This window comes from Amblyomma mixtum, chromosome 3 (genome assembly GCF_055824585.1).
Source record: "Amblyomma mixtum isolate Tamu chromosome 3, ASM5582458v1, whole genome shotgun sequence".
Classification (NCBI taxonomy): domain Eukaryota; kingdom Metazoa; phylum Arthropoda; class Arachnida; order Ixodida; family Ixodidae; genus Amblyomma; species Amblyomma mixtum.
In genome coordinates this window covers 409,123,512-409,138,533 of record NC_143014.1, presented here as the reverse complement: position 1 = coordinate 409,138,533, position 15,022 = coordinate 409,123,512, and the positions used below count along the sequence as shown (strand labels likewise).

Below are 15,022 nucleotides of genomic sequence, written 5' to 3'. Positions count from 1 at the left end.
GAGCGTCTATAGCTCTCTAAACGTCATTATAGCACACCACAATTCCCTATTTCACGCAAAATTAACCTACAGCCCTCAATTTCGAGCGCTCGCTCTCCCATTGGCTCACACACGCGCCCCTCAGCCAATCAGCGATCTCGTGTCCCTTGAATGCTGGATTTCGGCATATTTTCCTCTTTCCGCCTTATGGGCGAGATTTTATCTTTCCTTTACCTCAAATTCCTTTCACCCTGGCCCTTTTCATCGCTATCTTTTCCATTTCATGCATATTAAGCACACAGCCCTCGATTTTGAGCGCTTGCTCTCCCATTGGCTCCTTCGCGCGCCTCTATCAGCCAATCAGCGTCTGCGTCTCCCACCGGTCCGCGCGTGTCCCGTGAATGCTGGATCAGGCGGGCGGTTCGGGCCGTGGTGCAAGCTGAGACAGCCCCGCGAGCCGCACAGCAGCAACAGCAGCAGAAGAGGGAGCAGCGCGCGCCGCGCCCTCTCTCGTACGCGCAGGCAGTCGTCCGGGGCGAGCAGCAGCAGCAGCGCCACCGGTCCAGCCAGCGGCCGCGCCGCCAACTAAGCCAGCAGACGGCAACCGGCTCGGAGGAGGAGAGGCGCAGCACGCTGGCCCCGCAGCGCGCTGCGCCGCGCGCGCCAGCTGATTCACGGGACCAGCTGATTCTACAGCTACAGCACGCGCTGCGCGCGATAAGCGCCCTGTTTCCCGAGGGCAGCGATGGACAACGGGCCTGCTTAGAAGCTGCAGGTGCCCCCGCACGGATAGGCCAGCATCATGGCTAGTCGCCGGGCTCCCCCCCGTATCCCATCTATCCTGCAGTGGAATGTACGCTCTCTTGCAGCGCGGTACCCTGAGTTGCGAGTTCGCATCGCGAAGGATGCTCCGGAGGTTATCGCGCTGCAAGAGACGTACATTCGTCTCCAAGAAGGGGAGCCGCAGATGCGACTGCCTGGATATATTGGCTATCACTCACCAACAACGTGCGAGGAACCCACCTGTGCTGCAGTGCCGTGTTGTGACCGTGCCCATCGCCCCGGGAAATCGCGGTGCGCGATTTACGTGCGCAGTGACGTTTTGCATACTCTCGTCGGTTCGGCGGCGGCGACAACCGATGCCCAGGAGTGCGTGGTGGTGACAGTGCGCGTCGGTGGTGTTGACACGTCGGTGGCTTCTGTGTATGTGCGCCCAGCTGTCGCGTGGAACGCGCTGTGTTTTCGTGCGGTTTCCTCGTGCTGTGCCCCGCGTCAGATCATCTGCGGTGATTTTAACGCTCATCACAGTGCGTGGGGCAGTGTGCGACATTCCGCGCGAGGAGACGACCTGCACGACGCAGCAACGCAGCTGGGACTCACTCCCCTGAACACCGGCGAGCCCACCTTTCGACGACGCGGAACACCCGGCTCCTGCATCGACGTTGCCTTCGCATCCAGAGGGATAGAGGCGACATGGCATCGATCACCATCACTCTGGGGCTCAGATCATTACTCCATCCTAATTGAGCCCACTGCTACGGAGGCCCGCGCCAAAAGAAGCTACTCCATCGTCAACTGGAGCGCGTTCAGGCAGGCGGTCGATGAAGCGGCCGTCACTGGAGCCGACTTCTTCTCGAGTCTGGTTCGGAGCGCCCTAGCAGCCACCAGACGAGCAGAGGTGCGGGCAGGACAACCCACACCAGATATCAAGCTGCTCGGTCTGCGCGAGAAACGCGACCGCGCAGAAAACAGGGCGCGACGAACCGACCGAGCGGCCGATTGGACCGTTTACAACCGCCTGGACGCAGTGGCGCGGCGCCACTCTCACAAATTGTACCGACGGCAGTGGGCTTCGCTATGCCAAAGGATGGAGGAAGACACCAGCTCGCGGAGGCTATTCGACATGCTGCGACGAATTACGAAGCAACAGGTGAACCCTCAGCCTTTGGCCGCGCTTGCCATCTCAAGCGGCCTTAGCTATGAACAGCTGGCAGAGAGGTTCGCCGATCGCTTCGCGCCGCCCAGCCTCACGAACGACGCGAGCTCAGACCCACCTGAGAGCCCCGGAAGCGATTCCAGCCTCTTCCCCGTCACCTCAGATGGCCCCTGTGACGCGCCTTTCAGCGCGGCGGAACTGAACAATGCGCTCGCGCGATGCCGCCGTCGCTCGGCGCCCGGGCCGGACGGGGCGACTTATCAGATGTTACGCAACCTGGATGCGAAGCAACGAGAGGTCCTCCTGCAGCAGATCAACTTGGTGTGGGAACGCGGGGAACTCCCGGAGGATTGGCGCACTGCGGTCGTCTGTCCCATCCGAAAGCCAGGTCGCCCACCCACGGAGCTGAGTGGATATCGTCCAGTGGCTCTAACATCGGCGGCAGGTAAGCTCATGGAGCACATGGCATTGCAGCGTCTGAACGAGCGGGCCGCGGCGGCCGATTTGTTTGACGAGCGGCAGACGGGTTTCCGCGGAATGCGGTGCACGGCTGATTCCATCTCGGACGTTGTCACTGCCCTCGAGCACGCCAGAGTGGCAGGCCAGGTAGCGCTGCTGCTGCTACTGGACGTCTCGGGAGCATTTGACAACGTTCACCGCGCACCGATTCTAGCGTTGCTTGAAGCGGCCGGCGTGTGCGGACGTCTTTTGCGATATGTTCGCGGCTTCCTGAGCGGTCGTACCATGCGCGTGAGAGTGGGGGGGAAACTCTCTGAGCCTCGTCCGGTGGATCTGGGCGTGCCGCAGGGCTCTGTTTTGTCACCATTCCTGTTTAATGTGGCCATGTCGGTGGTGCCGGGTTCCCTTCCCACGGGCGCCCGACATCGCGTGTACATGTCCATATATGCAGATGACATTGCTCTGTGGTGCCTGGGACCACCGGGCGAGGCGCTCCGCGTGCGGGGATGCCTTCAGGGGGCCCTGACCGCAATCGACGCCTGCTTACGCGGTCTCGGTCTGTCGCTGAGTGCGAGCAAATCGGTAGCCATGGCCTGCGTTTCACGCTCGCGTGCGCGCCCAACGCCACTGTCACTGGACGGGACTCCCATTCTTTGGCGAAAAACGGTGCGGTACCTCGGCTTGGACATCGACCAGCGCCTTTCTTTCCGCCCCGCGGCGACCAAGGCCTGTTTGCAGATGAAGAGGATCTCCGCCGCCGTTCACAAGCTCACCGCTCGAGGCCAGGGCATCTCGCAACAAGCCGCGCTGCGTCTGTACAACGCCGCAGCCTTGGGGGCGATGCTGTATGCATTGCCGCTCGTCTCGGTGCGCAAGCCATGTTGGACGAAACTGGAGCTCCAACACAGGAAGTCCCTGCGCGTGTGCCTCGGTGTACCGCGCACTTCACAGTGCGCCGCAACGCTAGCCGAGGCAGGAGCGTGGCCACTTCAGCTCCAGGCCACGCGCAGGGCTCTGAATCACATCGATCGGCTCCACCGCGCACCAGACGGCGGCTCGCTGCTACAACGCCTACGCACGCGCCCTCGTTCACGCATGGGCGCGGCGTTGCTCGAGTACGAGACCCTCACCAATGGCTCGCCCCCTTACGACACCTGTGTGCCCTGGCCGGCTGCCACGGAGATACAGCGAGAAATCGTCGGCATCGCGGGAAAGCGGAGCACACCCCTCTGCGCTGTGCAGCAGCTAACCAGGGCCGTCATGCACGAGGAATTACAGGACCATCTCCTCGTGTTTACAGACGGCTCAGTGGTTCGTGACAGCTGCTCGCTCGCAGCGGCCGCCACCATCCCTGCCCTGCGACTGCACAGCCAACAGCACACAAACTATTTGGGTTCTTCCACCACGGCGGAACTGGTGGGACTCCAGCTCGGGTTGGAACTCGTGCTCACCATCGTCCCTCCGCCGCCCAAGTGTGCTGTTTTGTGCGACTCCCGCGCCGCCCTCAGCCGGCTGCAGAACATCGGCCGTGGTACCCCGTTAGTGCGCGCAATCCGAGCGTGCCTTGCGCAACTGGCACAGCTTGGATGTGTTGTGCGCGTTCAGTGGGTGCCCGGCCACTGTGGAATCGCCGGCAACGAGGACGCTGACGATCTCGCGACCGCCGCACACCAGCTCCCTGCCAGCAACCTACCCCTCGCGCTGGAGGACGTGCGTGCGGTCATTCAGACTCATCTCCGACGGCAGCACCCCGATCCCCGCATCGCAGAAGGTGAGCGCATTCATCTCGTCACCGGCTGTCGCTCGCTCACGCGGGCGCAGCGCGCAATGATCCTTCGACTGCGAATTGGATGCGTGTGGAACGGGGAACGACGTGCGCGTCACGGGTTCGCGACGAGTGCAGCGTGTGTCGGGTGTGGTTGTGACGAAACACTCGAACACTTGCTACTTCGCTGCACCGCGCTCATAGATGCCCGTCGCGACATGCTTGCGGCCTACCGGGCGCTGGGCATCTTGCCAGACTCCCTCGCAATGTTATTGTGGCCGCATGGCAGTGCGCGCACTCGCGAGCGAACTTTGGTGAGCCTCTGTGTTTTCCTCGAACAGGCGGGCTTGACGTCCCGTCTGTTCTCCGCCAGGTAGTTGTGTGCAGTGACGTGAACATTCCACGCGCGCTACCTTGGACGGTGAACAGCTGGACGCCCCCACTCCAGCTGTTTTGTGCAATGTGTCGTGCGCGCGTGATGGACCATCGATCGCCCAGATCAACACGCGCGTGCGACCTGTATATATGTATATTTAATCTAGTTATCGTGCGCGTGTGACGGAGCAGTGGTCACTCAGAGCTCCACGCGCGTGCGTGTTGTACATATGTATATTTTATTCCTTGTAGATATGTAAATAGAATGATTGAAAGTGTACCCCTCCCCCTGTCCTTTCTACTGTCCCCTCACCACTTTTCTTTCACTTCTACACTCTGCCTGCTATCCTTTATTTCGCTGCCCCAGCTCAGGTGCTTCCTGTCGCGATAGCAGATGCCGGGGCAGCAAATATTCTTTTATCTTCCGTATCAAATGCATAATAAATAATCACTTACTACTACTACTATTTTCTTCTTCCCCCTTTTTGGCCGTAATTTTATCCCTTGCTTGCCTTCATTGCCACTCACCCGGACCCTTTTCATCACTATTCTTTCATTCCACCTTCCCCAAACACGGCGCAACGGCGGTGATTCCCTCACAGAGGAGACAGTTGAACGCGCCGTGTCCCCACATTTCAAATCATTTTCATCAAGAACCACACGAAGACGCGGCCAGTTCGGCCGCTCGCTCGCCTCGTCGACCACGCACCCCGCTTTCACCGCGGCGCCTACAGGCCCTGGCCGTACTCGTCCCGGGCAGCGTCTGATTCGCTCTCCCTACTTGAGACCCGCGTTCCCCTGGTCTCGCGTCTTGTTCTGCCCTTGGCCTTGCATCACCTGCCTTTCACCCGGACCCTTTACATCACTATCCTGTATATCCCTTCTCCCCAACGAGGCGCAACGGCGGTGATTCCCTCACTTAGAGGAGACCGTTGAACGCGCCTCGACCCCTCTTCCTACATCATCATCAAGAACCTCGCCTCGCCTTACTCTCTTAACGAGCGGACGCAATTTTCTCCTGCTCTCGCAGCCATCGTCCCACTCTTCTAGTATTATCTTGCAGCATCTTTCGTTATCGCTGCTGTATTACCACTCCTACCTTAATGTCGCGTAAACGTCGCGCCTTTCACCCCACCATGGGGTCCTTTTTTCTTTCTTAATTTCTTTTCCCCCTTTTTTTTTTTGTTGTTGTCCGTAACGGACCATGGAGAAGCTGCCTCCAACTCCTAGCGCCCGGCTTCCCGGCCGCCACCACCGCCGCGCCGGCAGCGTCGGCTGCTCGCGCATGCTTCAACAACTTTACGTCGAGGCACAGAAGATTATCGAGTCTCAAGACGACGCTCGTCGCCTACTCTCTGCTGCTCACCGCTCCCCCAAGGCTTACAGCAAGACTAAAACAAGTCCCACCACACGCAAGCCACTCAATGCCGAGTCGCAGCCAACTACCCAAGTAGCACCCGTCACTCCGACTGCTGCACTTCAAAACGTGTCCACCGAAAGTGGAGAAGACACAATAGTCTACTATTTTATGAGCCCCGAGGGCACTGAAATGGCACCTGCCTTCATCCAAACCACAGAGCCCATCGAGAATCCCTCTCAGGCCTCTCCATCCCCGCTTCAACTCGTGGCAACCGATGCACAGGCACAGCTTTTCAGTGCACCCGAGAACCCCGTTACTCCACCTCCGAACTGCCAAAATGAAGAAATAGAGGCCCTACAACTCACACCTCAAGGCCAAGAGGATTTTCCTCCTCTACAGCCAAGCACTGCGCACCTTCAGAGCAACCAAACGCCTCCTCCACAAGAAGGGAAGCTCGCTGCAGCAACACAGACTTCCCCTCCCAGCCTTCGCCCTGGCATCAGCTGTTCTGAAGCCAAAGCAAAGAACACTTTCACCACTTCCACCCCCACAATAGTGGATGCCTTCACTGAAGAACATTACCTACAAGCCAAGCGTGGCCCCCCTCAGCAGGATCCCCCTTCGCCCCCTCGCCCCTCAGACGGCGAGAACGAAGCTCTCCCTTCCAAAGAGCAAGGTCGCAAACTAGACAAACGGAAGAAGCGCCGTCTCGCCTTCGGTCCTCTTGAGCAAACCAAGCCCAAACAGGCACCCCCTTCGGGAGCTCCAGACATCGCCCCCCCCTCCACTGGTCGCTTTTCAGCGCCAAGGCCTCAGGAATGCAGCAAGGCCAAGCCTACTACTGTTCTCTATTTCCCTCTGGGAAACAAAGGGACATTTAGGAACACTTCGCGCGACGCACTTGCCGCGCAACTATCCCACCTTCCTGGTGTCACAGCAGTGCGTGTCAACATCAACCGCAATGTTTGCGCCGTCGACGCCCATTCGACAGCCGATATAGCTCCTCTCCTCGCCGTGGAAGAGATTTGCGGCGTCAGGGTGCGCGCCAAACACCTTGGCCCCAAAACCTGCACTGGCGTCATTTTTGGTGTCGACCGCGGCCTCTCCGAAGAAGATATCGCAGCTGGCCTCGACAGCAAGGTCCCCATCATCAGCTGCACACGCAGTGGTGCCAACATCATTGTCCGCTTCGCTGGCATCGAACCCCCACAAGCTCCGCCGACGAGTCCGCGCCCGTCTCCCTCGCCCGCTACAATGCCACAGCTGCGGCATCTTCGGGCACACCACGGCAACTTGCCGAAACAAGGCTCGCTGCCTTCGCTGCGGCGGTGACCACGCCACCGATAACTGCGACGCCCCGAAACCACGCTGCGCTAATTGCCGCGGCACGCACGCAACCATCGAACCCCGCTGCCCACGCTGGCAACACGAGCGACAAGTTGCCATCGTTCTCGCCACGAGCGAAAAACATCTCACACGACAAGAGGCCGATAGAATTGTCCGAGAACGGCAAGGCAAAGAACCCACCTCGCTCTCACCGCCAGCAACTGCTGCACCTAGCAGCCAAGTCCAGCCCAGCGCTCTCAGCTCTGCGCAGCGCACAGATTCAGCTGCTGAACGCAACTCGGCGCCCTGCGCTCCTCCCACCGTCGCAACCACGGGTCGCTCCTTCCGCGACGCCCTCTTAGGACCTCGTGCTGTCCCATCAACCTCATCGTCACCTTCCGACCAGCGTGACACGATCATCGCCGCACTCACTGCGGCCGTTCAGGCAATCATCGAGGAGTTCCCGCCGTCATCAACTGCGCGCAAGTTGTGTGCAGCGGCCTTGGCCGCACAACAGGCTTTGAGCCAGCATGGCTAACCAGCGACCAATCCCCCGGCCGCGCATAAGGCAATGGAACTGCCGTTCCTTGCGCCGCCGTCACGCTGAATTGGTTCAGCTCCTTCCGCGTTTTGAGTGCGACATACTTGCATTACAAGAGACTTACGCACGCGCGGAGGAGCTAAAGATACCTGGCTACATAGGCTACAGTAGCCCCACTCCCTGCATTCTTGATTCATGCACGAACTCTTCATGTGCCGACTCTGCTCACCCGCATCGTCCCCCTCGTGTTGGCATCTATGTGCGCGCTTCGCTCCCACATACTCTCATCGATCTCACGGACATTTCCACCGATCGTGTCGAGTGCGCAGCTGTCACTGTTCGCATGTCCGGCCATGACACCTCTGTTGCATCTGTTTATGTCCGCCCTCCCACCTACAACTGGGACGCCCGCTTTGTTACAACTCTCTCTGCCCGTCTGGCTAAAGACCAAGTGATATGTGGTGATTTTAACACTTACCACACCACCTGGGGCTCCCACATAACCACCAAAAAAGGCCGCGAACTTATCGACGCCATCCATGCTGCAGGACTTTTTCTTCTGAATGACGGAAGACCCACTCGCATCGGCCCGCACAGCAATCCTACGGCCATCGACCTCACCCTCGCCTCAACCGGCTGCTCGTACTCCTGGCACACCGCTCCGGATACGGAGGGCTCTGACCATCTCCTAATTGACATCATCCCTTCCTCTCCATCCTCACCACTCAAGAAAACCTACAGTGTTGTGCGGTGGTCTCTTTTCCGCGCACTCTGCGCCAGTGATTGTCATGATGAAGACTTCTTCTCGCATATAAACAAATGTGCCCTCTCAGCAACTACACTGTGCACTGTGCAGTTTCCATCACCAGTGCCTGACATAAAACTCCTTAATCTTCGTGCTGCTCGCCGCCGAGCCCAACGAAGGGCACGCCGCACAGACAGACCAGATCACTGGACGCTCTATAACCGCTTGGATGCCGCCTGTCGCCGCCATTCCAAGCGCCTTCGCCGCCGCAGCTGGTCCAGACTCTGTGCATCACTCGACCGCCCCGGCTCGCCTGCACGTGGTTGGCGCATTCTGTCTGCGATCCTCAATCCGAGAATCCCACGTCACCCAGTCCTGGCCATCGCTATCACACGGCGCATGAGCAACGCTGACCTTGCCAACATCCTCGCAGATCACTTCACAACAGTGGTGAGTGGAGCAATTTCATCCCCAACTACTGCTCTCCAGATCACTATTGTGCCAGCGCACATAGCAGACGATGTCCTTACTCTCTGCATGGAAGACTTTAAAATGCATGAGCTGGATGAATGCATCGCCACCAGGAAACGCAGAAGCGCGCCAGGTCCCGACGGCATTACATATCAAATGATCAGGAACCTTGACAACAAAGAACGCAACCGACTACTCGCTGCTTACAACCGTATTTTTCAAAACGGTGAGCTACCTGACGATTGGCGCACTGCCACCGTTATCCCAATTCTCAGGAAGGGGAAGCCTGTCAACAGCATTAAATCTTATCGTCCAGTCTCCCTTACCTCAGTTCCTGGGAAGCTCCTGGAGGCGCTCGCCCTGCAAAGACTTGAGTGGATTGCCAACGCCTCCAACGCACTGGCTCAAGAGCAAAGTGGCTTCCGAAACTCCCGCTCGACAGCCGACTGTATCATCGAGCTTGTAGCTTCCCTTGAACAAGCCAAGCACGACAAACAACGCGCCTACCTCCTTCTCCTCGATGTGAAAAGTGCCTTTGACACACTCTCACACACTGCAATATTGGACTCCGTTCGCTCTCTTGGCGTGACGGGAAGGCTGTTCCAATACATACACTCCTTTCTCACTGGCCGCTCCTTTCGCGTCAAAGCTGGCAGCTCCATGAGTACACCTCGCCCACTAGTTTCTGGGGTGCCACAAGGCAGCGTTTTGAGCCCCTTTCTTTTTAATCTAGTATTGGCCAAACTACCAGCTTACCTCCATGTCACAAACGGCTTTCCAGTCCGCTGTTGCATTTACGCGGACGACATTGCGCTTTACTGCTCTGGACCTACCCTACAGGGACGAATAGTTCGTGCTCAACTCCAGGCTGCACTAAATGTAGTCCACACTTTCCTCCGTTCTGTTGGCCTCTCTCTTTCGCCTACCAAAACAGAGCCTCTCGTCTTCCACCCACGCGCTGCTGCAAGAAGCATCATTCCCCCTCTCCAACTCGATGGCACCCCCATCCCATGGAAGCCCTCTGCCCGATACCTTGGCCTCATCATCGACTGCCAACTCTCGTGGCGCCCCGCAGTCACCCATCTCAGGAAGCAGGCAAAACAAGTCGCATCAGCCGCCAACAAGCTCATCGCGAAGGGCGGCGGCTGCTCTCCTACACTTGCTCTGCAGTTTTACAACGGCATCGCAGTTGCTCGTTTCCTGTATGCTCTGCCATTTCTTGACATTCGTCCCAACCTTTGGCGCAGCATAGACACGGACCACCGAAACGCCATCCGCTGTTTCTTTCGTCTCCCGCACTCTTCCCACGTTGCTGCCACTTACGCAGAGACGTCATCCTGGCCCGTATCTCTGCGCGCCGAACGAGTCGCTCTAAATGCCATACGCCGCATTAGAGGCACAACAAGCACTGACTTACTCATCTCCCGCCTACTTAAAGCGCCGGACTCAAAAATGGGCCGCGCTCTGAGGTCTTTCGACGCCAACATTGCAAAACCCCCTCCTAGAGCGCCTCTACCACCTGCTCCGCACTGTGCAACACCACACGCCGTCCGCCTCGAAATACCTGGCATTAGAAATAAGCGCAACACACCCCTCTGTGCCATGCAGCAACACAACGCGGCGCTCATTCATGACGAGCTCCAAGCCAGCACACACATATACACGGATGGCTCTGTGGCCCCTGGCGGCACCTCTGTCACTGCTGCATGTGTCGTCCCTGCTCTCAATCTCACCAGACAATGCCGCATTCCTTTCGGCGCCTCCTCTACCACGGCGGAGCTCGCCGCTCTCAACTTGGCTGCAGATGTCGTTCTAGAACGACCCTGGCTCAATCCAGTCGCCATACTTTGCGACTCGAAAGCTGCTCTCATGCAGCTAAACCAACACCACACCCGTCATCTCCCCGTGGTACAAATTCTCGACCGCAAGCTTCGCGCTCTCAAAGATCGCGGCACAAACGTCTCGCTCCACTGGATCCCCGCCCATGTCGGGATAACTGGGAACGAGCGGACTGACACCCTGGCCAAACGGGCTCACAACCAGGATGTTCCCATCTCTTCAGATGTCACAAAGTTTGACACCGCCCACCTCGCCATCTACGAAACCGTCCTTTCTCGACACCCCGACGAGCGTGTTGCTTCACACAAACCACCTCGCCCTCTTCATTGCGCCGACTTCTCAGTCCGCGACCGAGCCACGCTCCTTAAAATGCGCATTGGCTGTGTGTGGACGGCAGAGCAACTCCACCGCCTTCGCGGCATTGGCGACCCCTCCTGTAAGGAATGTGGTGGAGTTGAAACCCTCTCACATCTCATCTGCGACTGCCCAGGCTTTAATGATGATGACGATGATTATTACTTTGGGGTATTCTTGGAAGGGGGTACTGGTCCCGACGTATGTTGGCCAGTTGGTGGCATCACTCTTGGGGACCAGGGGAAGGGGAATGTAGGGAGGGGAGGGGGTATGGTCGTCGCCGAGACGGGAGCGGTCCGAGTCCGTGCAGGGGGAGGGGTCTTGGAGCAGCGCCGCCGCCGCAACAACAGCTCGCGGGGGGAAGCCTCGGTGCACTAGGATAGTGTGCAAGCACCGGGCTGGGGGAGGCAGATTCCTAGACCTTCATGTGGCTGGGAGGAGCCGAAGGTCCAGAAGGGTCCAGGTCCAAGGCTGCAAGTCCAGAAGGCCGCAGGCCTTGGGCTGCAGGTCCAGGTTCCTCGGGCTACAGAAGGGTGTCCAGGCCGGTCTCCTTGAGGTAGGCCAGCAGGAGCCGGCAGGCGGACAGGTGGTTCCGGGCCGGGAACAGCAGCTGGTCCTCCGTGTCTGCTGGCAGGCCGAGGGCACGGTAGCCTGCAAATAGACGGCTACGAGGCAGAGCAAAAGTAGGGCATGCACCCAACAGGTGACCCATGGTGCCTGTATCCCCGCACGATGGACAGGCAGGGGAGGAGGCCATACCAACTACGAACTTGCGTGTCGGCGTCCATGAGCATCCGATCCGAAGTCGGAGCAGGAGAGCACGTTCTCTGCGCGGGATCTTGTCTGGGAGCCGGTGGAAGGGCCTGCACGCAGAGATACGCCTGTCAGGATGCTTTGCCCTTACCGCTCGCCTTAGTAGATGCCGGGCAAAATCATGCGGGGCCACTTTAGTGGTCACGGGCGACCCATCGTTGTGGGCAGCCTTGGCGAGGGAGTCGGCGTCCTCGTTGCCCTGGACGCCGGTGTGGCCAGGGACCCAGTGAAGGGACACCTGGTAGCCTGCATCCTCCAGTGCGTGCAGGTGGGCACGCAGGACACTCGCCGATGTCTGCGAGATGTGGGGCCTGCTCAGGAGCTGGAGGGCAGGCCGAGAGTCACACAGGACAGCAACAGGGCCAGGTGGGGTGGTAGACCCGATGAATTCTGCTGCCAGGTGGAGACCTGCCAGCTCAGCTGCCGTGGAGCTGCCCGGGAAGGAAAGTCTGCAGGACCGGCTCTGCTGCAGTTGGGGCACTGCCAGAGCCGCTGCTGCTTGCCCTGTGGCTGGTAGGACCGAGCCATCGGTGAAGAGGAGGGTGGTCCCTTTGCACTCTTCCAGGAAGGCAGCAGTGGTCTGGCGGAGTGCTGCAGCAGGGGAGTGGCGTTTGGTCACGCCGTCAAGGTCCAGGGTGACCTGCAGAGGAGGTCGGGTTGGAAGAGGGGGGAGGACTGGGAGGCCCTGGGGAGGCCCAAGTGTCTCCACGTAGAGTGCGTGGAGCTTCCCCATCCTAGACTCGGCATTGGCCTGCAGGCGAGCACGGAGGGCACCACCATCACGAACGTGGGCGAGCCGGTCCGTGTGGGTCAGGCCCATCTGCAGGAGCAGGAGGTCCAGCGGGAAGATGCCCGCCTCTGCCAGCGTGGCCGGGACCTGCGATCGCGGTGGAACCCCCAGGAAGCGGCGGATCCATTTCCTGCGAGAGAGTTCCATGCGATTAAGGCGGGTGCTCCGGAGCGTAACTAGGGGGAGGGCGTAAAGGATGGCTGATGTCGCCGCTGCCTCGAAGAGTCGGATGGCCCAGGTGGGGGTGCAGCCGTTGCCTCGGGCGACGATGGAAAGTACTGCTCGGCCGACTCGCTCCATGTGGGACAGGAGGGCCTTGTCAGCAGGAATCTAGGAGAGCCGGTGGTCGATGGTGAGACCAAGGTACTTCACCTGCGATTTCCAAGGTAGCTTAGTGCCGTCAATCTTGAGGGTAGCAATCTGAGCCGTGGCTCGTGCTCCCCTCGGATGTATAAACAAAGCCTCAGATTTCGTGGCTGAGAGAGACAGCCCCTTGGTCGCCAGGAACTGCTGCACCCCGTTGAGGGCACGCTGGAGGGCCTGTCTGGCAGAGGTAATCTGCCTCCTCGGAGCTCGGACCCAGAGGGCGACATCGTCCGCGTATACAGAGCAGAGAACTCTGTGGCGGCGGTCCTGCTGGATGGAGCGAGGGAGGCCTGCCATGACCAGGTTGAAGAGGAAAGGGCTGAGGACAGACCCCTGAGGGACCCCGGTGGTGATGGGGCGAGGACTGCTCAGAGTGCGGCCAACCCGAACCTGCATAGAACGGTTGGACAGGAAGGAGGTTATAAACCGCCGGAGGTTACCTGTCACCCCCAGCTCGTCCAAGGCCGTCTCGATGGTGCTGTGGGGCAGACCGTCGAAGGCCGACTGGACGTCCAGGAGGACAAGGATGGCAACGTCTCCGTGGAACTTCGCTTCCTCGAGGGATGACACCACGTCCGCGATGGAGTCTGCGGTACAGTGGTGCCTGCGAAAACCTGTCAAGTTCTCGGGAAGAAAGTTAGTAGCCTCAGCAATCCAGGTGAGTCGTTGGAGGGCCACCGACTCCATGGTCTTACAGGCAGCTGAGGTCAGCGAGAGGGGTCGGTAGGACGACAGCTCCTTGGAGGGCTTGCGGGGTTTGAGGATAGGGACCACGATGGCCGTGGTCCAGCTCTCCGGCAGGATGCCGCTCGACCAGATGTCGTTAAACACGGTCAGCAGGCGGGCCTTTTCCGGGGCATCCAAGTTCCGCAGCATCTGCAATGTGAGCCCGTCTGCCCCAGGAGCGCTCTTCTTTTTGGACCGATGGAGGGCCCTGAGCAGCTCGTGTGGGGTGATCGGGTCAGTGCAGAGGGAGGCTACGCCAACAGCACCTGCAAGGACAGGAGGAAGTTGGGTTCGACACTGGGACGGAGGTCCCAGTGGTGGGCCTGGACTCGGGTGGGCAGCCTTGGTGAGGTGGTCGGCCAGCTGCTCCGCCAGTGCCTGGTACGACACCCCCCGGGCAATGGCGGCACCGAGGACTGGGTGTCGGTTTGCTGCGACCTGGAGGAGGGACCGCAGGAGTCGCCAGGCCGTCGCCGACTGCCGTGCCGAGCGGATGGACTGGCAGACGCCAGCCCAGCCCTCCCTAGCCCGGCGGTTCGTCTGGCGACGGCAGACAGCATCAATCCGCCGGTAGGCCGTCCAGTCCTCTGGGAGCCACGTGCTCTCCGCCTTCCGCTCGGCTCGTCTCCTGGCAGCTCGGAGTCCCAGGAGGCGAAGGTCTGGGACAGGGGCCTGCACTGAGGTAGAGCAGGACACAGTAGCACTTTGTGCACACTTGCCCAGCAGGGTCAGGAAGTCCTCTGCATGGGGGATGTCCTTTGCGAGTTCCCTGAACATGGGCCACTTGGTGATTTTGTACACTTTTTCCTTCCTGCGCCTTCAAGAGGAAGGGTTCAGAAGGATGGGGAAGTGGTCCGAGCCCATGGAATCCGGAGCTCTATCCCAGGTGTAGTGGCAGGCGTCCGACAGCAAGGCTAGGTCGATGATGGACGAACGGCCTGGTCGGATGAAGGTAGGGGCCCTGGGCTGCAGGACCCTGAGACTGGCTGCAGTGATGGCATCCAGAAGCTTCCTGCCTCTGGCGGACGTGGTACGGCTGCCCCAATCCCTGTGGTGAGAATTAAAATCTCCACAGATTAGAACATCCCTACCAAGTCGTGCATGAAGGGCCGTGAGGCAGGAAGGGTCCCAAGGCACACTGGGTGGGAGGTAGACTGAGGCCACTGTGGTGTCCGTG

At 59.6% G+C, this 15,022-nt stretch overlaps 2 protein-coding genes across 2 annotated transcripts; one reads left to right on the top strand and one right to left on the bottom strand.

The window, feature by feature from the left end:
• The first annotated feature begins 955 nt into the window (after positions 1-955).
• LOC149357567 (uncharacterized) lies at positions 956-4,792 on the top strand. Its single transcript, XM_089577944.1, has one exon. The coding sequence runs from the start codon at positions 1,847-1,849 to the stop codon at positions 4,514-4,516; it is 2,670 nt and encodes an 889-aa protein (XP_089434070.1). The 5' UTR covers positions 956-1,846; the 3' UTR covers positions 4,517-4,792.
• A 6,881-nt stretch (positions 4,793-11,673) lies between these two features.
• On the bottom strand, positions 11,674-14,622 carry LOC149357566 (uncharacterized). The gene is made up of 2 exons (XM_089576620.1): positions 13,126-14,622; positions 11,674-13,083 (listed from the first exon to the last, which is right to left on the bottom strand). The coding sequence occupies exons 1-2, from the start codon at positions 14,620-14,622 to the stop codon at positions 11,674-11,676; spliced, it is 2,907 nt and encodes a 968-aa protein (XP_089432746.1).
• Between the last annotated feature and the right edge of the window lie 400 nt (positions 14,623-15,022).